General features: G+C 40.6%; 1 protein-coding gene across 5 annotated transcripts in view; it reads left to right on the forward strand.

The window, feature by feature from the left end:
- Window positions 1-288: 288 nt before the first annotated feature.
- Heph (hephaestin) overlaps window positions 289-24,877 on the forward strand; it is an 86,673-nt gene continuing 62,084 nt past the window's right edge. Inside the window, exons 1-8 of one of the 5 annotated variants that reach the window (XM_070040229.1) lie at window positions 289-314; window positions 9,692-9,752; window positions 9,942-10,146; window positions 12,602-12,846; window positions 17,461-17,673; window positions 19,390-19,572; window positions 21,277-21,531; window positions 24,131-24,299. In XM_070040229.1, coding sequence (XP_069896330.1) covers window positions 9,971-10,146; window positions 12,602-12,846; window positions 17,461-17,673; window positions 19,390-19,572; window positions 21,277-21,531; window positions 24,131-24,299 — 1,241 coding nt within the window. In that variant the 5' untranslated portion in view covers window positions 289-314; window positions 9,692-9,752; window positions 9,942-9,970. Of the gene's footprint in view, window positions 315-1,048; window positions 1,252-9,522; window positions 9,753-9,941; window positions 10,147-12,601; window positions 12,847-17,460; window positions 17,674-19,389; window positions 19,573-21,276; window positions 21,532-24,130; window positions 24,300-24,877 lie in introns of those variants that run through there. The other 4 variants (XM_070040227.1, XM_070040226.1, XM_070040228.1 and 1 more) reach the window with 4 other exon arrangements.

Genomic DNA, 24,877 nt, shown 5'->3' on the forward strand with positions numbered 1-24,877 from the left:
CCCTCCAGCTTCAAGGTCCACATCTGTGCCAGGCAGATAACCCCAGGTGCTGTCGTAGCCTTATCCAGCTTCCCTTGACCACGGTCTGCATGATCAGGGCTGCATTGTGTGTGGCAGCTCCTTAGTGTCTGAGTGCCCTAAACTCTCTAGAGGTTTATGACCCAGACTTTGCCCTATCAGCTTTGTGAAATTTCCAGTCTTCTGACTATCCTCTTTCTTGGTCCCTGCTCCAGGCAGTTCATATGCATGAGAGGAAAATGTGTCCAGCCTGCCTGAAGAACAGTATCTCCTCCTAGTCAAGATCTCTTCACAAAGTAAGGATGTCAGGTGATAGAAACGCCATCCTCCCTGTCCTATACCTGGGCCTGATGGGTGGATGTGATTCCTTATCTTCAGGAATTACTCTCCACCCATTCTTTCTTTCTACTCTGCATCTTAGTAAAGCCTTCCTCTTCAACTCCTCACATTCAGACTGTGCCTTCTTCATGGAATGAATTCTAGGTATGTAATTTTACAGAGATGGGAGGATCCATATCCAGTTCAAGGATGTCATGTATAAATAGAAAGAGGCCCAGAGCAAAGGGTCTGGCCACAGCTTTATAGATTATTGGGAAAGAGAGCCAGGAGAGTTGGGATGTAGGTCACTTCAACCAAGCCTGAGACTTTTCACTGCCTTTTCTTTCTAGCAGCATCAAGATGGCCTTTGACTTTAAAATTCCAGACTCCTGTCTCACCCTACATTTTTAGGGCCCTTAAAAATAATTTCTACCACTGAGCTAACACATTCAGCCTGCGAATTTCTTCAATGGAACTGTTTGAATCGCTTGCAGGCTTTGGCTGGCCACCGAGGGACCTTGCATTCTCAAGCCTGCTTAGCAAAAGCTCAAGCAGCAGAACAGAAATGCAGCCCACCCCCCTTGTAATTCCTCTGGAGATCCAAACCGGGATTTGGAACACACCCGGATATGGTCAAAGAACCATCCCAGGTTTTGTGCCAAACCGGGGCCCCGGAACAGGACATTCCAGTAGTTTTGGTTTCAGGAAAAGAGGGCACCCAGCACTGTCCCCTCCCCCACCCAGTCACCCCCAGTAACCCTGCCAGACGAGAGTCCCGGAGGATTTAATTCATGAGGAAGTCCCGGTAACCCAGGATACTGAGTACACAGGGCTGGCAGGCGCAGGCCGGGGTCTGCAGTTCAGCACAGTGGGCGGCTGACATGAGTATGGAATGAAGGGTTTTCTCTGGCAAAGGTAAGCTTTCTCTTCTCTTTCCAAACCGCATCACCTGGCTTTCTAGGCAAACCTTTATTCAGCTGGTTGCTGGAGAGCTCTAGGAGGCTCAGACTCAGTGGCCATGGCTGAGAAGTTTCAGGAAGTCTGGTCGGTGCACTGGGAAGTTACAGGAGCCCACAGGCTCCTTTTGTTCCCTGTCGCCAAAATAGCCAGGATCACACTGGCTGCATGGTTTCCAGGATGATCCTAGGGCTGAGTGTAGTTCGCTGTCCTGTAGAAACAGCTTGCTCATCTGTCCCCCATGTTGCCGAGGCTTTTTGCGTGAAGATCACATAAATGGAGAACTCCGACCCTTAACAGCAGCCAGGTTTGGATTCCTATTTTGAGGCAAAGTTAGCACAGAGTAAGCAAGTAAGTGAAAGCTGAGCTAAGCAAAAAATTTGAAGATAAGGACTCTTCTTTAAACAGGGTTTAGATTCTGGCATGATTTTGAACAAATCCCTTCCCTTCTGTCTGTTTTCTACATATTAGTAACGATGGTTTGTAAAAGTTTTATAGATGTGACTCTACAATATATTCAATTTCTCATTACTGATTATCAGTTGTATGCCAAACAAGCCCTTCATGAGGCAGAAATATCCATTATTTGTGTTTGATATTGTAAATAATCCTGTGAAATAAATACCCCCCATTTTGGCATGAGAAAATTGAGCACAGGTACTTGGAAATAATTTCTTGAAAGCCTTGTCATACCTGTTACAAGGTTAGGTTTGAATCAAGGTCTTTGACTTTACTATGTTTCCTACCACAAGGTAAAGAAAGAGCAACAACAACAACAAAACCCTGAAGACTTTGTACAAGTACTGAAATATTGTTTTAATGACTAAATCCTAAGAAAGCAGTGGAGTGAAAATGTTCATCTTGCCAGAGGCTTCTGTTAGGAGATCTAGTGAGATGTTGGAGGTTGGCTACAGGGCAGCTCAGTATTTTGCGGCTCAGATGAGTGGTCTTTATCTGGGTGAACTTTTTCGTCCTTGTCTAGCTGACTTTAAAAGGGAGATGGGGTGAGGGAAAGCATTATTACATTAAAGGAACAACTTGTAAATTCTCAGGAATGCAAATTAGTTGAGGAGGCCCAGGTGATCTTGGGGTGACCTGAAGGTAAGGTAAGGTAGAGGAGGCTTGACTTATGGTACCTCACCTTCTCTGGTTAAACTAAGGTTTTAGTGTACATGAACTAAACTATGCCTAATTCCTCGTGGCCCAGAAACTCTATCTTTTCCTACCTGTGAATAGTTCTTCTATCTGACTTCCTTCTTATTTTTTGTACGTTTTTTATCGTAAAAATGCTGTACAGAGGGGTTACAGTTACATGAGCAAGGTAATGAGTACATTTCCTATTGAGCATTGTTGCCTCCTCCTTTGTTTTCTCCCTACCATCCCTTCCCTCCTACCTCCAAACTTACCCTCCCCCTCCCCCCAGTAAAGTTCACTTTCAACATAGTGTTTTGTATATGTCACTGTTACAATGGATCAATCTGCATCCTTATTTAAGCATTTTGTTTTTTTCCTTCCCCTCCCCAAATTAGAGAAGTGTATATACAAGATGCAGGGCACCAACATCAAATACAGTGAAAAAAGGGGTTATACCATGGGGGAGGAACATACAAAGCAACAAAAAAAATCACATGGTACAGTATAAATACGTTAGAAACAAGAGCAAGAAAGAAAAAAGATATTTGTGTCCCTATCTTGGGGTTTATTTCACTTAATATCATCCTATATGGTCATATGTACATAGCTTTTGGCCTTTTCTGTTTGTCCTACACATGTACTAGTTATTGCAAATAAGGGAAACCATGGGGCCTATGTTTCTTTGGGCCTGGCTTACTTCATTTAATATATTTTTTCCCCAAGTCTTTCCACTTCCTGACAAATGGGGCAATGTCATCCTTTCTGATGGAGGCATAGAATTCTATTATACATATATATATATATATATATATATATATATATATATTATATCACATTTTCTTGATCCATTCATCTACTGAGGGGCATCTGGGTTGGTTCCATATCTTAGCCATGGTAAATAATGCTGCGATAAACATAGTTGTGCTGGTAGCCTTAGTATGTATGGCCTTTGTGATCATTTGGGTAAATGCCCAAACTTCCTTTTCATTTTTAAAACTTTCCTTTTCATCTTCTTTTCTTGGCCACCTTTCTCCTTTTTTGCTCATGTTTGCTCTTTCATTTCTCTTTTTTTTCTTTTCTCTTCTCTTCTTTTCTTTTCTCTTATCAGTCTGGTTCTTCTCTGTGGGCTCAGCAGAGACAAACCTCCTTGCCTAAGTGAAAATTTACACTAGGATTTCTTATCCTTCATTTCAGTTGATCTTCATAGCAAACTAATGCAGGACCCAAGGCAGAAATTAACACCATTCAACAGATGAGAAAACTTAGCTTCTGGAAGTTAGGTGACTTGCTGAAAGTAGTGTAATGAGTAAGAGATGTGCTTTTCTGGTGCATGAATCCTTTCCACTTAAGAATGAAATAATCAAGTGGTTTTAAACACAGGTTATGGGTTCTCCTTTATGCTGCTCTTGAAGTATTCTATAAAACCAAAGTAAACAACATGAATAGCCATGACAAATTATTCCTGGGGCTGGGGGAAGAAAGAAAGGAAGTTGGTAATTAGAATGAATGAAAACTAGTATTTATCAGGTGCCTACTCATTCCCAGTTGCTACATAACATTACACCATTTAAACAATGGAAAATAGAGCTTACACCTAAATTTTTCTGACTTCAAGTTCTCCTTCTTTACATTGATCCATGTTACTTCCAAGGAGAGACTAATAGCCTGGAATATGTACATTTTTGTATGCATGAACAAGTGCCCCTGGGTTTGGAATGTGTCACTGTGTATTGGAACTTCAGAATGTATATGTTATGACTATCCATAAAATAATAAAGCCTTGAGATGCAGGTACAGCTCAGTGGTAGAACACTTCTCTAGAATGCAGTACATGACAGTTGTCAAATCCATAGCCTACTAAAAGAAAAATAGAAACAAATAAGGAAAGATGGAAAGAAGGAAGGGAAGGTGGGAGGAAGCTTTATAATCACAGTATGGTTCTTTTTGTGTATCCCAGTACTAGGGCTTGAACTCATGGCCTCATGCTCTCTGGATAATGGCTGGTGTATTACCACTGAAGCCATATCTCCACTTCCGGCTTTTTTGGTGGTTAAGTGGAGATGAAGAGTCTCTGGATTTTTCTGCCCAGTATGGCTTTGAAATTCCATCCTCAACTCTCAGCCTTGAGATAGGTTTATAGGTATGAGCCACTAGCAACAGAGTGGCATGTTTCATTTATAAAATTATTTCCTAATTGGTAATACTAAAATAATAATAAGCTGCGCACCAGTCACTGATGTCTGTAATCCTAGCTATTCAGGAGGCTGAGATCTGAGTATCCTGGATCAAAACCAGCAGGAAAAAAAGTCTGAGACTCTTATTTTCAATTAACCACCAAAAAGCTGGAAGTTGAACTGTGACTCAAGTAGTAGAATGCTACCCTTGAGCAAAAAAGCTCAGATCCTGAGTTCAAGCCCCAGGACTGGCAATATTGATAAAGTAATAAGAGCCACATTTTGAAATCTATGAGGCAGCTAATAATATTAAAGGTAAAGACTATGGATAGAGAAATGAAGCAATTTCCCAGGTCATACAGCTGGAATAGGGGAGCCAGGATTCTTTTAGTAGGTGTGATTCCCAAAGCTGTTTCCTGGATGCAAAATGCAGAAGCAATGCTTATCTCACAAGATTTTGAGAATCAAATAAGATGGCAGATATGAAAAACACACTGTAAAGTGAGAACTGTTAGGTGAAAACCAGGTAACATTGTTGCTCAGTTTCTGGAGGGTTAGCCCTTTGAACAATTAGTCACCACTTCAGTGTTTTAATGCTCATTCATTGTAGGCTAAAGGTTTGTACTAGTCTCTCCTGAGAACATTTCCAAGCTTACCTTTATTAGTAGAATTTTAAAGCTCTTATTGGATGATAGTTTTCTCTCTAGAAAAATCAGATCAAGGCACAACTGCCTTGCTGATACTTCTTTGAGGACCTTTGGAGGAGGTGCACCTGCATTCAGATTTGCAGTAAACAAAGGATACTCCCTTCCTGAGGGTTCCAAGGAATTGATATTTGTGATACCATATATGAAACTATAGATAGGTGTATATGAGTGGCCCTGTGTTTTATTACAGGATGTGAGTATTGGAATAGTGAAAGAGCTGGAATGAGTCTTTTTTTGTTTACATTTTGAGATAGAATCTTGCTGTGTAGCTTAGGCTAGCCTTGATCTTGCAATCCTTCTGCCAGTTTCCTGAGTGCTGGGAATATAGGCAAGTACCATCACACCCAGCTGGAATGATTCATTCATAGTTCTTTATATATGAACTTTGTGTAGTTATGCATTTATGTGTTTTGTCAGATTATCAAAATTCCATGACTCCCAAAAGATAAGAAATATATATTCTATCTGTATGTGTTCCATTATTTTAGAGAGTGGATACAAGCCCTTCAAGGTAAAGAAACTCACCTAAAGTCACTCTTCAAACCAATGGCAGAATTTGAATTAGAACCAGTTAGTGGGGAAAGGCATGCTTATGCCTCTTCTACAGTACTTTAGCGGTTGCTGCTAGGACCCACCTTCTGGCCTTCTCCGCCCTGGCTGGACACTTTTTTAAAATGTTTTTTATTGTGAAAATTCTGTACAGAGAGGTTATAGTTATGTGAGCAAGGTAATGAGTACATTTCTTATCAGGCATTGTTGCCTCCTCCTTTGTTTTTCCCCTCCCATCCCTTCCCTCCCCACCTTCTTGACTCCCCCCCACCCAAGTTGTAAAGTTCGTTTTCAACATAGTGTCTTGTACATCTTATTGTTACAATGGGTCAATCTGTATTCCTATTTAAACATTTTGCTTTTTCCCTTCCCCTCCCCAAATTTGACTGACATCAAATACAGTGAAAACAGGGGTTATACTATGGGGGAGGAACATACAAAGCAACAAAAAATCACACCTGGCTGGACCTTTATGGCATAAAATCCACCCTGAAAGCATTTTCAATGTGGGAAGTAAAGACAATATACCAGCCAGATACTGGTGGCCCAAATCTGTGATTCTAGCTACATCTCAGGAGGCTGAGATCTAAGCCAGCCCAGGAAGGAAAGTCCAAGAGACTTATCTACAATAAACTACCAAAAAAGCCAGAAGTGGAACTGTGGCTAAAGTGATAAAGTGCTAGCCTTGAGTAAAAGAAGCTCAGGAATAGTGCACAGGCCCTGAGTTCAAGCCCAGGACCAGCACACGGACACAAAAAGACAATATACTAGGCAGCCCAGAAATGTAACAGTACTACAATGTCTGATTTGGAGAGGTGGCCTTCTGGAGTCGATAGGATTTAAGTTAGCCCTTGGAGTAGAAGTACAGAAAGTAAAGGTTTTCATGGGAGATAGTAAAAGTAAAGGAACCAACTTACAGGAGAAAAAAAAGAGGATGAAGGAAATCAGTTGACTCTACTATATTCCAAACACTGATATGATTGGTGCACTTTCATTTCAGTTTTTTAAAATTTATTTCTCCAAGGCTATTATCATACTCACTTTACAGATGACAAAACAATTTCTGAGATGTGAAGTAAAACTCAAGGCTACACAAGTGATCAATGGGAGAGCCAGGTTTTAAAATCAAGATCCCCCAGAGGTCTGTCCTAATATCAGGACTTTCTCCAAAATGTGTGGTGTGTGTGTGTGTGTGTGTGTGTGTGTGTGTGTGTGTGTGTGTGTGTGTGTGTGTGTGTGTGTGTGTGTATGTATATATGTATGTATGTTTGTTTGTTTGTATGTGTGTATGTATGTATGCATGTCTGAATGTATGTATGTAGATTTGGGATTAAATACGTGAATGATTGTTGTGCAGGTAGAAGCCTGAGTGATTGTAAGGAAGTCTATAGGTTTTGTCTTTTAGTATTCACAGTAATGTCTAGGATTTTCTTATAGTTGAGTCTGCATATCCTTTTATTCTTTTGCCACTGGGGGTTAAACTCAAGACTTTGCTGTTGCTCAGCCAGCAGTTGGCACTACTTGAAGCATGCCTCCATAGAGCCCCACTTTTTGCTGATTATTTTGGAGAGAGAATCTCTTCAACTTTTATCCTTGGACTCGCTTCAAATCTCCAGATCTCAGACTCCTGAATAGCTGTGGTTTCAAGTGTGAGCCACTGGTGCCTGGTATATCTATTCATTTCTTTAATTTTTTCTGTAGTACTTAGTATTGCATTTAAAATTTTGATCAATAGCCTGTATTTCATGCCCTTTAATTGAATATGTAAGGAAATAAATTATATAAATCACTGAACATATTATTTAAGTGTGGTGTTCAATGAATAGTAGCTGTCATCAGCATCCCCGTTGTCTCTATCTATATATGTTTGAGGACATGTTGGTTTCTTTTTTCTCTCACATTTTTTTGCTGGTCCTTGGGCTTGAACTCAGGGCCTGGGCTCTGTCCCTGAGCCTCTTTGTGCTCAAGTCTAATGCTCTACTACTTGAGCCACAGAACCACTTCAAGCTTTTTCGTTCAAGCTCTGAGGGCTTCATGCATGCTATCCAAGCATTTTACCACTAAGCAACATTCCCATCCTCATTGGTTTCATTTTTAACTTATGTTTTTTATTATCTTTAGGTGGTTGTACAAATGAATTACCATTCACCAAATCAGTTTATAAGTCCAATGCACCTTGATCAATAATATGCCAGTTTCTAAGGTGATCATAATCATGTATAATTACATGTGGTTTTTCCTAGTTATAGCTGTAGCTGTGGGCCTGTGCATATTTTCTATGTGCATCCACATAAGTGTGTAAGTATGTTTGGGGGAAGGTAGATATAACAGTGATAAAAATCATAGGTGCCAGAGTCACATTTCCTGGGATCAAATCGCAGTTCTACTGATTGTTAACTAGGTGGCCTTGGGCAAATTAATTTACACACCTGTTCTGCAATTTCAGCACTGTAATATGGGGATAATAATGGTGTCTACTTCCTAGACCGATTCTGATGATTAAATGATTTAATCTGTGCAAGACACTTAGAACAGTGCACTCCTTGGATGCACAATAAGTGCTGATTTATTATTATTATAAAAGCCATTAAGGCTCTGAGAGGCAGTGGTTGTATGAATGCAAATGTTGGTATCCATGCCTCTAAGAACGTATGTGCCAATGTATGCAAATGTGTGTATTTGTGTTTATGTAATGTTTGTGTTTCTGATCTTACTGTGTATGGTTACAGAAGAGTGCCTCATGCCAGCCCCAGGAAGCCTAATTTCCTGGATTATTATTCTGAAATGAGAAGTTACAAGTTTGGGTCTGATGGTAATTTAGAGTTAGACCTGTGAAATGGGTTTGTACATAGCCTTGAGGACCATTATAGAACATTTCTTCTGAAAAGTTCAAAATACTTTCCTCACAAACTCATTGTTTTATTGTTAGCTTTTTGAAATATAACATGCATGTAAAAAGTATATAAATCCTAAGTAATACACTATCTAGCATGTAGATCAAGAAAGAACAGTCTGTCTTCCCTTCTTAGTCATTGATCTATACCACCAGGATCAATGTGGTCCTAACTGATTTGAGGGGCCCTTATTCATGAGCTGCCCTCCCACCCATGTCACTCCTTCTTGTTTTGTGTGTATGCTGCTACTTAGGCTTGAACTCAATATTTGGACACTGTCCCTTAGCTTTTATGCTCAAAGCTGGTGTTCTACCACTTGAGCTATACCTCCACTTCAAGCTTTTTGCTGGTTAATTGGAGATAAAAGTCTCAAAGACTTTCTGCCCAGGCTGGCTTCTAACTGCCATGCTCAGAGCTCAGCTTTCTGAGTAGCTAGGATAACAGATGTGAGCCTCTTGTGCTAGGCTCTGTTCTCACTTCTAATAGTAGGATTACTTTTCTCTGATGTTTTACTTCACATAAATTAAATTAAACAATATGCATACGTTCATAGTTGGTTTTCATGTAGCCTCACATTTGTGAGGCCTATCCATACTGTTGTGCATAGCCATAGATTGTTCTTTATCATTGTTGTGTAGAATTTCGCTATATGAGGAAAATTTAATTTACTCATCCATTTGAGTATCCATGGACATTTTGGATGACTCCATTTTGAGTGTATGTATATCCCAGTAAATGTCTTTTGATGAATTATCATTTCTTTCTAAACCAGTTTTTAGGTGATGGGAGGTGGCAGCACTGAGTATCCTTCTTTGCCTACAGGAAAACAAGCAAGAAAAGTGAGTTGCTTTAGGCACCAAGTGAGTCAGAGTGACATAATCAGCCTTCTGCTACCTGTTTCCTGATTCTTAGCCCAGACTGCATTCTTTCTCCTATACAGCTGAAGGAACAGGATCCAAATTTCTCTTCTGAAGGAAGTGATCACATAATTATCAGTACAGGTAATTTAACTTTGCCTTCCAAAGTCCTGTGGGTGGAGATCATTAAACACTTGCTGAACAAAAAGAAATCTGGTAGGTGGAGAAAATGTGCTGATTGGGTTTTGCTTTTTCAGCCACTACATCTGGCTTTGGCCTCTGCAGTATTCCAGATGCAAGTAACGTCCCTTTGTTCTCTTTTTCTCATTCCAGCAGATTCCGTTTGCCTATTTCTCAGTGTTATGTGGGCCATGGAGCCAGTCCACTTCCTCTGGGCACTGCTATTTATGCAGTCCTTATGGCCGCTACTGACTGATGGGGCAACTCGAGTCTACTACCTGGGCATCCGGGATGTGTACTGGAACTATGCTCCCAAGGGAAGGAATGTCATCACAAACCAGCCTTTGGAAAGTGACACGTAGGTTTAATCTCATTTGGTATTAGAGCTGAAGTTGTATCAGGGTACTCTTAAAGTTAGGAAGTAGCCTCTTCTCTTTTTTTTTGTATGCTACTATATGGTCTTGAACTCAAGAGTTTCTTTTCTTAATGTTTGGCCTTTTTTTTGCCAAAATCTGGCACTTTACCACTTGATCCACAGCTCTACTTCTGACTTTTTGGTGGTTAATTAGAATAAAAGAGTCTCATGGTACCACAACCCTCAGATTTTGGCTTCCTGAGTAGCTAAGATTATAAGCACAAGTCGCCAGCACCTGGATAGCAGTAGCCTTTTGATGATTCTTTCCCAGAGTGTGGTTACAGCCAGCTCCCAATTTCTGTCCCAGATTTCTCTTCTTTCATAAATCAGCAGGTTTCCTAGGAAGACGGCTGCTTGACTTAGAAGCTAACATCACATAGGGTATCTGTCCACACTGAAGTGCTGTAGTGCTTTTACAGTCTTAAAGACAATTCCATATTTTCTTGATTCCAGGATGGTATCTACATGTTGATTAAATAACAATTGTTTAGCTTATAAAAGCCATGATGTATGGATAGTGTTTAAAAGATGTGTGTAGTGGAACTACGCATGCATTGTCTGATAGAACTACCTTGATTTTAGATATTTGAGAAGTTGAACAGGTAACCTGAGTCATAGAAGTAAGTAATGACAGTAATGGCTATCATTTAGTAATACTATGTGGTAAGTACCGTAGAAATTACAAACTTTGTCTCACTTTATTCCTATAAAATATCTAGGAAGTGAACATGAATATCCTCATTTAAAAATTTTTAGAGTTGAGGATCAAACCACAGGCCTTGCATAGATCAAGCATGTGCTCTACCATTGATATTTACAGCTATTCCATGTTCCAGATGAGAAAAACTGAGACTCCTGGAGATCAAGTGACTTATCCAAGTCCCCATAGCTTGTATATGCAAGAGCTAGGATTTGAACCTGGGTAATATGAATGCAAAGCTTGTACTATTATCACCATTGTGTTGCTCACAGTATTCACCTTACTTGATCTTTAAAACTTGGTACTCCATAAATTCCTGTGGAATAAATGAATGAATTAAATAAATGCATTAAAAGAATCTTTTGTGCCACATGCCAGTAGCTCACACCTGTAATCCTAGTTATTCAGGAGGCTGAGATCTGAGGATTGTAGCTTGAAGCCAGCCCAGGCAGGAAAGTCCCTGAGACTCTTATCCCCAGTTAAGCACCAGAAACATACAAGTGGAGCTGTGGCTCAAGTGGTAGAACATTAGTCTTGAGCAAAAAAGCTAAGAGACAGAACCCATGCTTGACTTCAAGCCTTAGTACAAGCACGCATGAAAAGAAAAATCTTTGTGATAATGACTCAGTTTATCTCTCCAAAGCCTCAGAGTTTTCCACAGTTGGTTGTAACATCTCTAGGAATAATTATAGTAAGAATAACATCTCTTTTTTCCCCTCTTCCCACTTATTGACAAAAACTATCCATGTTGTTTGAATCAGAGTCCTTGTACTAAAATTAACTTTGAAGGAATATTTTAATTATCTCCTGTTCTTAATTCTTTGAAATAAATCATCATTTACTGATAAAATTATCCTAAGTTCTTTATGTATTTAAATATTCCATTTTTGTTTCTTGTGATTCTGGGAATCAAGCCTAGGGCCTCTTCCATTCTTAGCATGCAGTCTGTCCCTGGGCTCTACCTCCAACCCACCCTACATTGCAATTCTTTTAGTCACCAGTAACAACTGTCTGAGTTATTATGTTCATTTTCCAGATGGGGAGAATGTGCAGAGAAGTAAAGTAACTTGCTCTACATCCCACACATTTGGAAGTGGCAGAGTTGACATTTAATTCTTGGTGGCCTGGCTCCAGATGCTGTGGTTATAACCACTACCTATAGTTGGTATTATAACAGGATGATGCCAAAGCCACAACAAAAAAAAGAGTCAGTACTCAGTTTCCTTTTCCCCCTTACTATATATTGGATTGAAGCATTTGAAACTGGCTTTTTGGAGATTCAACATGCTCAATATATAAAATTTTATTTGTTTTAATGCACTATCTCCTACTCCCTTTTGTGTCAGTACAGACTTGAACTCAGGGCCCTGTGCTCATGCTTGGAATTTTGCTCAAGACTATCATAATTGGGGGTAAGACTGTCATGGATTTTCTTGCCCAGGTTTGCTTTAATCCTTAGTCCTCAGATCTCACCCTCCTTAGTAGCTAGGATTATAGGCCTGAGCCACCTGGCTCCCCATTTTCAAACCATAAAACCTAAAGCTTTTGTGTTTTCATGAGCATATTGTCATTTCCTAAACCATGATGTTTTGTCCTGAACCATGAGGGCACATTTTTGTCAACCTCCTCTGGAAAAGAGACTTTTTGTAGTTTGAAAATAGTAGAAAAATTGGAATTATTTTCTTTATTTTGTCCCAGAGTGGCTTCTAGCTTTCTAAAGTCTGACAAGAACCGGATAGGAAGCAGCTATAAGAAGACCATCTATAAGGAATACAGAGACAACACATATACTGAAGAAGTGGCCCAGCCTGCCTGGTTGGGCTTCCTGGGGCCTGTGTTACAGGCTGAGGTGGGGGATGTCATCCTCGTTCATCTGAAAAATTTTGCCACTCGTCCCTATACCATTCATCCTCATGGTGTTTTCTATGAGAAGGACTCAGAAGGTAAAAGACCCTATTCTTTTTTCTTTTTTACTAACATATTTTTTTCTAATATCACTTTTTCTTTTACTACTGCCTGAGAAAGAAGAACTGGAAGAAAGAATAACAGTTTTTACAGGTCAGGGTCTTTCTATGTATCCCAGGCTGGCCTCAGATTCATAATCCTACTGCCTTAGACTCCTCGGTGCTGGGATTACAGGTGTACCCCACTAGGCCTAACCAAGAAAAGGATTTATTTATGTATTTATTGTGCCAGTACTAGGGCTTGAACTCAAAGCCTTCAAAGTGTTTTTCCTTAGTGTTTTTGCTTGAGGCTAATGGTCTGTCAGTTAGACCATGCCTTTACTTCCGGCTTTTTACTGTTGAGGATGAGTCTCAGAGATTTTTTTTCTGCCGTAGCTGGTTTTGCACTGCATTCCTCAGATCTAAGCATCCTCAGTATTTAGAATCACAGGTGTGAGCCACCAGTGCCCAGCAAGAACAGCTTTTCAAAAATATATTTTCCTTGAGTTAGTGAAGACTTTAGTCAGAGTAAGCACAACTGAGTTCTAGTATCAGTTCTGTTTTTCATATACTGTATGATTGGGGCAAGTCACTGATCTTTATCAGGAATGTGAAGATACAATTCACTTTGTACCACAAGGAACTATTTGACATTTCCATTGAATATTTGAATATGCTTTGAAAAGGAAAGTGTGTTATGAATGTAAGGTGGTATTATGCCACAATCTTACAAAAAATTCCATGCCTGTAACCCTAGCTATTCTGAAGGCTGAAAAATGAGGATCATAGTTTGAAGCCAGCCCTGGGCAGGAAAGTCCCTGAGATACTTACCATCTAAACAAGCTGGAAGTGGTATTGTGGTTCACATGGTAAAGCACTGGCCTAGTAGCTCAGGGACAGAGCACAGGCTCTGGGATCAAGTCTCAGACACACACACACACACACACACACACACACACACACACACACACACACACACACACACACACACACACACACACACACACACACACACACACACACACACACACACACACACACACACACACACACACACACACACACACACCATTTTGTTTTTCTTAAGGGGCATTATGCCAGACATTGGTGGCTCATACCTATAACCTAAGCTACTCGGGAGGCTGAAATCTGAGGATTAAGGTTGGAATCCAGCTGGCAGGAAATTCTGTGAGACTTTTATCTCCAATTAATGAGCAAAAAGCCAATAGTGGAGCTGTGGCTTAACTGGTAGTTAGGGCTGCTAACCTTGAACAAAAAAGCTCAGGGACAGTGCGCAGGCATTGAGTCTAAGCCGTTAGTACTAACACACATACACAGAAAAAGAAGGCATTTAGTTTACTTTTCTGGACTCCCTTTATTTCAGGCTCCTTGGCCTGTAATACTTAAAATAGTAAGTGATGAAACTGAAGAAGGCAGTCAGAGCATCCTAGCTAATGATGAGGAAGCAGAGAAAGGGAAACTTTTATACACAGTTGTTGGAAGTGTAAAGTAATATAGTCATTACATAATTGTATGAAAGTTCCTCAATAAACTGGAAATAGAACTGTCCCCAATGTTACCTATTTGCCTAAAGGAAATGAAATTAGCATGTTGAAGTGACACCAGAATGTCTGCAATACTAGTCACAATATTCAGACTATTATATTCTCCTAAAGGTTCATCTATACACAAGTAGGCAAAGAAAATTGGTATAGGCCTGGGGATGTGGGTATAGAGTGCTTGTGTAGCACATATAAGGCTTTGGGGTCCATCTCCATGATTGAAAAAATGTGGTGTACATACACAATGGAATGCTATATACCCTCTATTTTTATTCCAGTGCTGGGGTTTAAGCTCAGGGGCTGGGCCCTAACCCTTAGCTTTTTATGCTCAAGACTGTTGCTCTACCACAGGTTCACTTCTGGCTTTTGGTAGTTAATTTCAATCTTTAGATCAGTCTCCTGAGTAGGTAAGATTACGGGCATGAGCTTCCTCTGACTCTATTCATTGTTAAAAGGAATAAAATTACAGCTGGATGCCAGCGTAATCCTAGCTACACTACAGTGCCTGTAATCCTAGCTACTCAGGTGGCTGAGATCTGAGGATCACAGTTCAAAACCAGCCAGGGCTGGAAAGTCTGTGAGACTCTTAATCTCCAATGAACTACCCAGAAAAGGCTGGAAGTGGCTCTGTGGTAGAGCACTGACCTTGAGTACAAAAAGGCTCAGGGACAGTGCCTAGGCCCTGAGTTCAAGCCAGTGGCTCATGTAATCCTAGGTACTCAGAAGGCTGAGATCTGAGATTTGCTGTTCCAAACCAGACTAGGCAGGAAAGTGTGAGAGTCTTAACTATAATTAATTACCAAAACCCAAAAGTGGAGCTATAGCTCCACTTGGCAATTAGTAGCTTCAAGTAGTAGAGTGATAGCTTTGATCTGAAAAGCTGTGGGATGGTTCCCAGGCCTTTTCCCAAGACCAGCACACACACACACAACATAGATTAACCAGGGGATATTGTGTTATTTTAAATAAGTCAGACACAGAAAGATAAACATCATATGATTTCACTGGTGCAGAATCTATAACATGCTGATTTCATGAGAAAGATTACTCAACTGCAACATTGGCACAATCAGATAAGAAGAACAAGTTCTGGTGTTATATGACATAACCAGGTGAATATGCTCAATAATAATGCATCATGTATCTCAAACTAGTGGTTTGATGTAGTTATACACACCTATAATCAAATCCCAGCACTTTTCAGGCAGAAGGATCAGCCAGACTCAGATAGGAAGGCCTGGTCTCAAAACAGCAAGCAAAACATAGTTTCTAGAGAAAATTTGAATTTATGCACAAAAATGGTGTGTTAAGTCAGGTGCAGGAGGCCCATGTCAGTGATCCTGGCTACCTCAGGACACTGGAATCTGAGGATCAGTTTGAAGCCAGCCCAGACAGGAAAGTCCAAGGACTATTATCTCCAATTAACTACTCAAAAAAAACCCGGAAGTGGAGCTCTGGCTTAAGTGGCACAACACTAGCCTTGAGCAAAGTGCAGAGACAACTCCCAAGCCCAGAGTTCAAATCCCAGGACCAACACTAAAAAAAAGAGTTAAAGGTAATAGATAAGGGACAAAGAAAGAAGACCTAGTTTGGTCATGAACACATGACCTTGGGCTAGTTATGTCTCCATTTTCTCTTTAATGTGATTTTTAAGTTATCTTTAGACTAGAATTCTATGAATATTTTTTCTATAGCAGGTACTTGAAGAAGGCAGTTTTTTTAAACATAGTATCATTCTTCAGAATGGTCTAGAACTCACCTTATAGTTTCACACACTAAATTATAGATCCTCTGTCTTCTGCTTTCTCAGTGCTAGGATTACAAATGCGTACCTCTCCTCCTGATTCAAAAGGAGGGAATGCTGTCTTTCCCTTTGCTTCCAGGGCACCAACTTTGTACTAGAGCACTGCAAGCTTAGTCCAACTAACCTTTCGCTTAGCCAGTTGGCTTACACCTCTCTGTTCATTGCTTTTTGTGTGTGTGTGTGTTTTATTTTTTTGTGCATGTGTGCTGGTCCTGGGGTTTGGGTGCTGTCCCTGAGTGTTTGTCCTCAAGGCTAGAGCTCTATGACTTGTACCACAGCTCTATTTCTGGATTTGTGGTGGTTAACTGAAAATAAGAGTCTTGGACTTTCCTGCCCTGGCTGGCTTCTGTAAGGGTTGCCAAAAGGAAACTCCCATGGGGTTCAAGGGAAAAGAAAGAGAGAGAGGAGAGATGAAAAGGGAAGATAGAGATCAGAGGGAGACAGAGGGATTAGAGAGAGGGGAAGAGGGGAAGAGGGGAGGAGAGAAAGGGCAAGAGACAGGGGAGAGAGAGAGACCAGAGGGAGAGGGGAGAGGGAGATCGGGGGAGAAACGGGGGAAGATAGAGCAAGGATAGCTATTAGGGACAGAAAGGGGACAGGGCAGAGAGTGGAGAAGGAAGATAGGGGAGAGAGAGGGAGAAAGGGAGGAGAGGGGAAAGTGGAGAGAGGGGGAGAAGGGAGTGGGAGGGAGAGAGAGAGAGATCAAAGTGCCACTTGCATAAGATGGAGGTGTGTGGAGCAAGAGAGCTTATGTAGGGAGGAGAGAGATTGTATAGGGGAGGGCACATATGGAAGTGACCTCAGAGAATGAAGAAATGACCTCAGATCTTGGGAACCTTGCACTTCCCCCAGGCATGCCAAGAGGTGCTGGGCGGGGACTTCCAGGGAACCAAGGGAAGTGAGCATTTCTCCTGGGCAGACCTAACAGCTTCAAATGGAAAACCTCAGCCTTCTGAGGGGACTTCCAGGGAACCAAGGGAAGTGAGCATTTCTCCTGGGCAGACCTAACAGCTTCAAATGGAAAACCTCAACCTTCTGAATAGCCAGGATTAAAAGTGCGATCCACCAGCTCTTTGCTCTCCACCCATTGGTGATGTGAAGTCTGGGATGAGAACACTATTGTGAACCTTAGAATCCTATGTTCCTTAAGAGTGGACTCAAGTATCCTATATGTCTGCCCTCTTTGGACTTCTTATCTGCCATGCTTCTTCTCATCTGAGTATTAAGAACATGTGATTTCATTTTTAGGATCCCTATATCCAGATGGTTCTTCTGGACACTTGAAAGCTGATGATTCTGTTCCCCCGGGAGGCATCCATATCTATAATTGGACTGTTCCAGAAGGCCACGCACCTACTAGTGCTGACCCAGCGTGCCTCACCTGGATCTACCATTCTCATGTAGATGCTCCACGAGACATTGCCACTGGTCTCATTGGACCCCTCATCACCTGTAAAAGAGGTACAGTCTCCAAGAATGAGCTATGCTATGTAGTTTGGGTTATCTGGGGGAAGGAGTCATATAGTTAAACTACTTTCATATTGGGCAACAGCTGGAGGACTGTTAGCAAGGAAAACCCTGTCAAACTCCCTGTGTGGGGCTTGAACTCTGGGCCTGAGTACTGTCCCTCAGCTCTGCAGCTCATGGTAAGCACTCTACCACTTGAACCACACTGCCACTTCTGGTTTTCTGGTGGTTAATTGGAGATAAGAGAGTCTCACAGACTTTCTTGCCCGGGCTGACTTTGAACCATGATCTCGGCCTCAGATCTTAGCCTCCTGAGTAGCTAGGATTACATGCGTGGGCCATTGGTACCTGGCTGTACCATTTTTTTCTTATTTCATTACCTTTTCTTATTTAAACGTAAAACAAAATGAAAAACCATACAAAATATTTTTCTGTTTTCTTTGTCTCTAACTGTTTCTCAGGGCCTGAATGCAATCCCTTAGCTTTTCTGCTCAAGGTTGGTACTCTACCACTTGAGGCACAGCTCCTATTTTCTTACTTCTTATTTTACTTTTGAGACTTAAATTTTGTCATGCACCTAAGTGCTTGTGGTGCACATCTGTAGTCTTAGCCACTCAGGGTGCTGAGACCTGAGGACTACACATCAAAGCCAGCCTGGGCAGAAGAAAAGTCAGTGAGACTCTTATCTGCAATTAACTACTCCCAAAAGTGGAAGTGGAGCTGTGGTTCAAATGATAGAGTACTAACATTGAGCAAAAAAGCTCAGGGACAGTACCCAGTTCAAGCCTAATGACTTGCACCAAAAACAAAAACCAAAACAAAAAATAACCAACATTGTTATGCTGGATGGCAGATCACTTTGAAGTGAGGCATATGGTATGGATTTAGGTATGGATTGAGAGTCCGGCCACCAAGTTTAGCAGAGGATTGAAAACTGAACTTGGGATGAGATATACTCAAGGAGTCATTAATTAGTCATGCCTGAAGATCACAGTGTTGTAGATATGTGGCTAGGTTCAAGTACTAGTTTGAAGGCAGGCAAGGACAGTGGGAAGGAAATACTCTAGGTCTTATATGTTCCCACCTTTAAGTCATGGGTTCAAATGTATTGTTTCATCTAGAAAGTTAAGAAGTGAGAAGTAGTATAAGGAGCCCCATCTGCTTTTCTGTTGCTGACAGATTTTTAAAGCTCCCTCTCCTTTCTTTCTATTCATTGTTAGGTGGCCCCTTGGAGCTTATATTGCTAAGGAAAGGACATTCCCAAGGGTACCATTCTTTTCTTTTTTATTGTTAAATAGTTTCCCACAGAGGTTTCAGTTTAATATAAGTTTATAAATATAGTACATCCTGATCAATTTTGCCCCTTTCATCATTTTCTCCCATCTCTACCAACCCCACTCATCCTCTTGAGTTAGCTGGTTCTATTTTCACATAGGTATGTTGAATACATTGAATACTATGACTGTTATCTAACTCTTTCTACCTCTATTCATCTGCCCCTCTCACACTCTCACCTTTCCAACCCATGGTTGGTGCATATTTTGATAAACTACAAGCTAGTTGTTCAAAGGAGTTGTACCATTGGAATCTTCCTCACTCCAAGAATACTATACTTTAGCTAATATGTTTGTGTTATATATTCATGTGATCCTATGTATGTTTTTATATATGTTCATAATTTATTAAGGGTACCTTTCATGTGTGCCCTAGGAACCTTGAATGGAAACTTTCCTCCTTGGCGACAAGATGTGGACTATAATTTCTTTCTGCTCTTCAGTGTAGTAGATGAGAACCTTAGCTGGCATCTTGATGAGAATATAGTTACTTACTGCAAAGATCCTGCCTCAGTGGACAAAGAAGATGAAGCCTTTCAGGAAAGCAACAGGATGCATGGTGAGCTAGGAGAAATTAATCACATTCTGACTGTGGACCTTGGTCGAGAGTTTCCCCTAGACCCAGTATTGGGTGGGTGTTTTCACATAACTGGTCCTTTTGATATGTATAAGGATCCAAACTCAGTGACATTTCTGTTTTATTTTGTGAGGACACAGATTTTCAAGATTATGGATCAGTAAGTGGTACAGGTTAAAATTTTAACCCTTGCTTTTGCTTTAAAAATGATGCAGACTGAATTATCTAACTCTGGAAAGAAATGGATGCTTTCCAGTTATCCTGCTTATAGGCTTCCTATAGTACATTTGGTTTATGTCTATATTAAATAAATTAAAAACAAAGTAAAGGCACAGAAGCCCCAAGGCATGAGCAGAGAACTGTTTTTTTTAAATAGAAATAAGTTGATTTTGTTTTTATTAATGAAGGAAGTAATTTGCTTACCTTTGTCAACAGGGGTAGGCTCAAAGTCAGATAGCCCCAAGGATTGCTGAAAACTCAGAGGGAAGACATAAAATATGGTTTATACAGCTCAAATTTCTCTTAGGTTTTATAACAATTGATTATGATAGCTGAGGTGATTAGTCAACTAGTGTGACATTTGTCCTGTGGAAACTTCTGAAGGAAACCAACCAGATAGGCAAGATGAGTCTGCAAAATAACCCCATTCCCCAGTGAGTTTCTCTGATTTCTGGTTTTCAACATTGACTTTATCACATAATAACTCTGTGGTCTTCAGAGTGAACTAATTTCACCTTTCTGACCCTAACTTTTCTCATTAAAAAAAAAAGAAGACCAATGGTATTTGCCTATTTCCCAGAGCTATTTGTAAATTTAAATGAGAGAATGTCTAGTCAGCTCCTAGAGAGTCATCCCTGAAATCATAGCTCCTCAGGGGGATGAGATCTGAGGATCACAGTTCAAAGCCATCCTGAACAGAAAAGTCGCTGAGATTCTCATTCCCAATTAATCAGCAAAAATGCTGAAAGTGGAGATGTAGCTCAAGTTGTAGAGCACCATCCTTGAGTCAGAAAAGCCAGGTGAGCACAGGACATTATGAGTTCAAGCCACAGTACCATCACAAAAAAAATGAGGTAATGTATATAGTTAGCACAGCATGCTGTTTAAGCTCATTTAAATATTATCTTTTTTGATATATGGTAAGGTTTCTCTCTTTTTTTGCTGGTATAGGCTTGAATTCAGGGTAATTCAGGGTCTGGGTGCTGCACTTGAATTTTTTTGCTTAAGGATAGCATTTTACCACTTGAGCCACAGCTCCACATATGACTTTTTGATGCTCATGGACTTTTTCCACATGACTTCAAACCAAAGTCCTCAGATCTCAGCATCCTAAGTAGCTAGGATTACAGGTGTGAGCCACCAGTGCCTGACTTCTCCCATTTCTATGTGCCATTTTCTTTCTTCCTTTTTTTTTTGTTGGTTGTGGGGCTTGAACTCTGGGCCTGAGCACTGTCCCTCAGCTCTTCAGCTCAAGGCTAGTGCTCTACCACTTGAGCTACAGCACCACTTCCAGTTTTTTGGTGGTTTATTGGAGATAAGAGATTCATGGACTTTCCTGCTCGGGCTGGCTTTGAACTGTGATCCTCAGATCTCAGCCTCCTGAGTAGCTAGGATTACAGGTGTGAGCCACTGGTGCCTGGCTGTGCCATTTTCTAATACTTTGTTTTCTTTGGGTTTCTTTTGCAGCAATCAATGGCTTTGTCTTTGGGAACTTACCAGAGCTGAGTATGTGTTCACAGAAGCATGTAGCCTGGCACTTGTTTGGAATGGGCAATGAAGTGGATGTCCACACAGCTTTTTTCCATGGACAGATGCTGACTACTCGTGGTCACCGCACAGATGTGGCCCACATCTTTCCCGCTACCTTTGTGACAGCTGAGATGGTGCCCCAGGAGCCTGGCACTTGGCTAATTAGTTGTCAAGTGAACAGTCACTTTCAAAGTAAGATCTAATATTTATGATCTTTAGAGTGTAAGTGGAGTCAGTAAGGTCAATAGGATGCTGGGCTTCTGGCTTGGAACAAAAAGAATATCTTCCAGGTCAGGTTCTGGGTATAGTGAAACACTAGACTTAAGTCAGGGTACTTAGGTTCTTTCTTGGCACTGTCACTAACTTTCTGGCTCATGTTGGACACATTTTTCTGGATTTAGTTTCCCCATCTTGCATACAAGATTGGCTAGGAATGGACAGCTAGACATTTAAATTACTTTTTCTACTCTGAAAATTCTAGTAAATTGAGACCTGGAGGTCTGATAAACAGAAAGTGAAGGAGAAATTTAAGGAGAGTAGATTAAATAGTGAAGGAGAAATTTAAGGAGAGTGGATTTAAGTAAACATGGATTAATGTAGCTAAGTAATGACACTGTGGTTGAGATCCAAAAGCAGTAAGGGCAGAAGTTGCATTTTTTTCTCCCAGAGGGAGAATGGTTAGAGTAATGGCTTATTGTGCATTGCCTTTTTTATATAGTGCAGAAGTTTTGTTTTTTTTTTTTTCACAGAGCGAGAATGGTTAGAATGATGGCTTATATTGCATTGTTTTTTATTCTTGTTTTTGGTTTTTTTTTTTATAGTGCAGAAGGGTTTTCCCCCAGAGGAACAATGGTTAGAGTGATGGCTTATAGTGTATTGATAGTTTTCGAACATTGAGGAACATCCAAGGGGAGGAAAAACATGTGAGGCAATGGTAGAGTAGTAGATACGTGGTTAGGTTTGACATGTAGTCTCAGCTGTGATCAACACACTACAGTATACCCTTGGTACCCATATGTTGATGACTCCAGGGAGAATGCCATTGAGAAAAATCCATGGATGTTCATAATGCATAAGGTTTAGTAATATTTTTTTCCCATAATGCTACCTGACTTCTGCTAAAGACATGCCACTTTATAACAAATCTGTAGTTTTCATGACTTAATTACATTATGCATCCATTTTGGCTTGTGAGGATCATTGTAAGTTTTGCTTTGCTGTTAAGGCACCATTTGCTCTTTGGGAGACAGATTTTTCACAGAATTAAATAAGGAGAGGGAAACACTCAGCACATCCCACCAGGATTTAAACACAACTGACAATAAGAACTGAGATTTTTCCAAATCAATTGAATTGTGTAATGCATGGTAGGCATTTAAAAAAATTTTTAAAACCATTTTAACTGTGGTTGGTCAGAAGCACATGTAGTAAATCCATGAATAAGGTAGACTTATTGTATATAACTCTGGACAAGTCTCTCTCCATTTCTCTGGCTCATTTGTCATCTCTATAAAATGGATATCTCTAAACTCCTCAGCTCTTACTTTCTAGAATTATTTGATATATGGTGAATTAGGGTATTGGATTAGTATTATGTGAATATGTGAAAGTGAATATGTGAGCAGCTAAGGAGTTTGATTGGATAATGAATCTTGGGGTAGTAGGTTTGAGTCAATAGAGGTCAGTTAAATGTACTTTATCAGCTGAAGTTTGTACTTGGTCCCAAATATGTCTGGGTAAGAGAGTAGATATACTACAGTTAGTGGAACAAACATCAGTATTGGAACTAGGCAACCCTACATTCAAATCATTTTTCTTCTTCCTGCTTACATGCCTTTGGAAAGTGTTGAGGATACCTATCTCACAAACTGTAATGAGGTTTCAGAGACTTGTAGGGAATTTAAATCTTAGAGACTAAAAGTGTGATATGACCAAGGTAGTGGTTAGAAAACCTCTCAAGGTTTGTACTTAAAAGATGAGAACTTAATTGTCAACAGTACCAATAACTAACTTTACAATCTTGAGCAACTCACTACATAATTTTGATTTCTCATTTTATTCATCTTCAATAGGGGATGTGAAAAGTGTGTTTCACAGGGTTTTGGGAAAGATGGATTGAGATAAAATGTAGAGCACTTGACATAGGACTTGACACCTCTGTTCTCCTCATCCTTCATGCCATAGACTTGTAACAGAATTTTTATTCTCCTTCAGGTATTGTGAGAGTCAAATGAAATAATACAGCTGAAAGACCTGCATAAGTTCCTAAGGAAATATAGACAGTACCACCTACCTATTAATATTATGGCATTCCACATTTGATGACATGTTTGTTTCCCTCAGTCAAAGCTTGGAGTGTCATCTCCATATGTGGCAGATGACTCGTTTTAGGAACTTCTCAGTTTATGAATATTTCCCCTCTTTTAAAATCAATGTTCCCATTAGCCCCATGATGTGCATTTCCCAAGGAAGAAAGCTCAGATTGAGGAAGTGCCATGCCTGAGGATTTACAAATAGTGGTCATGGTCAAGTTTGAATTCAAGTTTCCTAAGTCTCTGAGATTGTTACAATGTGAGCCTTTTGTGGAGGCAAGACTGAGGAGGTACTGAATTCTTAACTGCTTGCTTTCTCCCAGTGACACACTTAAGCAGTGAGAGGAAGTGGTCTATTTGGGACAGGGCAAAGAGAGTAGTGGAGGATGTGAGGAGAGAATACTAGGAGAAGGAGTATGCTGAATCCTCTATGTAGAAATTCTGGTAGAGTGGGACCAGCCATGATGTTTTTCTTCCAGGTGGTATGCAGGCACTCTACACAGTCACATCTTGCTCCACAGCCCCTCCTGTGGGCCACCTCACAGGCAAAGTTCGGAAGTATTTCATTCAGGCTAATGAGTTTCAATGGGACTATGGCCCGATGGGGCATGATGGGAGTACTGGAAAGAGTTTGAGAGAGCCAGGAAGGTAAGAGGCAGAGGGCCCTTCTCCCTACTCCTGTCCAAATGCCAATTCATCTTCCCCCAAATCTCATTTCACCAGAGGATCATACTTATTGGCTGATTGGTTTACTATCATCCATGTTCATATTGTCTTCTGGGAAAACTTACTCTCTGGTATAACAGGTAGCAAAGTTTATTTTTTTGTTTGTTTGTTTGTTTGTTTTCTTGGATGGTCATGGGGCTTGAACTCTGGGCTTGGGCGCTGTCCCTGTGCTTTTCAGCTCAAGGCAAGTGCTATACCACTTGAGCCACAGCGCCACTTCCAAATACTATGTTTTTTTTTTGTCAGTCGTGGGGCTTGAACTCTGGACCTGAGCGCTGTCCTTCAGCTCTTCAACTCAAGGCGAGTGCTATACCACTTGAGCTACAGCTATTGGATTGTTTTCCCAGTCCTGGGGCTTGAACTCAGGCCCTGGGCACTGTCCCTGAGCTTCTTTTGCTCATGGCTAACACTTTACCACTTTAGCAAGAGCACCTCTTCCAGCTTTTTCTGTTTATGTGGTACTAAGGAATTGAACCCAGGACTTCATGCATGCTAGGCAA

This window comes from Dipodomys merriami, unplaced genomic scaffold (assembly GCF_024711535.1).
Source record: "Dipodomys merriami isolate MVZ:Mamm:240054 unplaced genomic scaffold, mDipMer1.0.p SCAF_3, whole genome shotgun sequence".
In the NCBI taxonomy this organism is placed as follows: Eukaryota; Metazoa; Chordata; class Mammalia; order Rodentia; family Heteromyidae; genus Dipodomys; species Dipodomys merriami.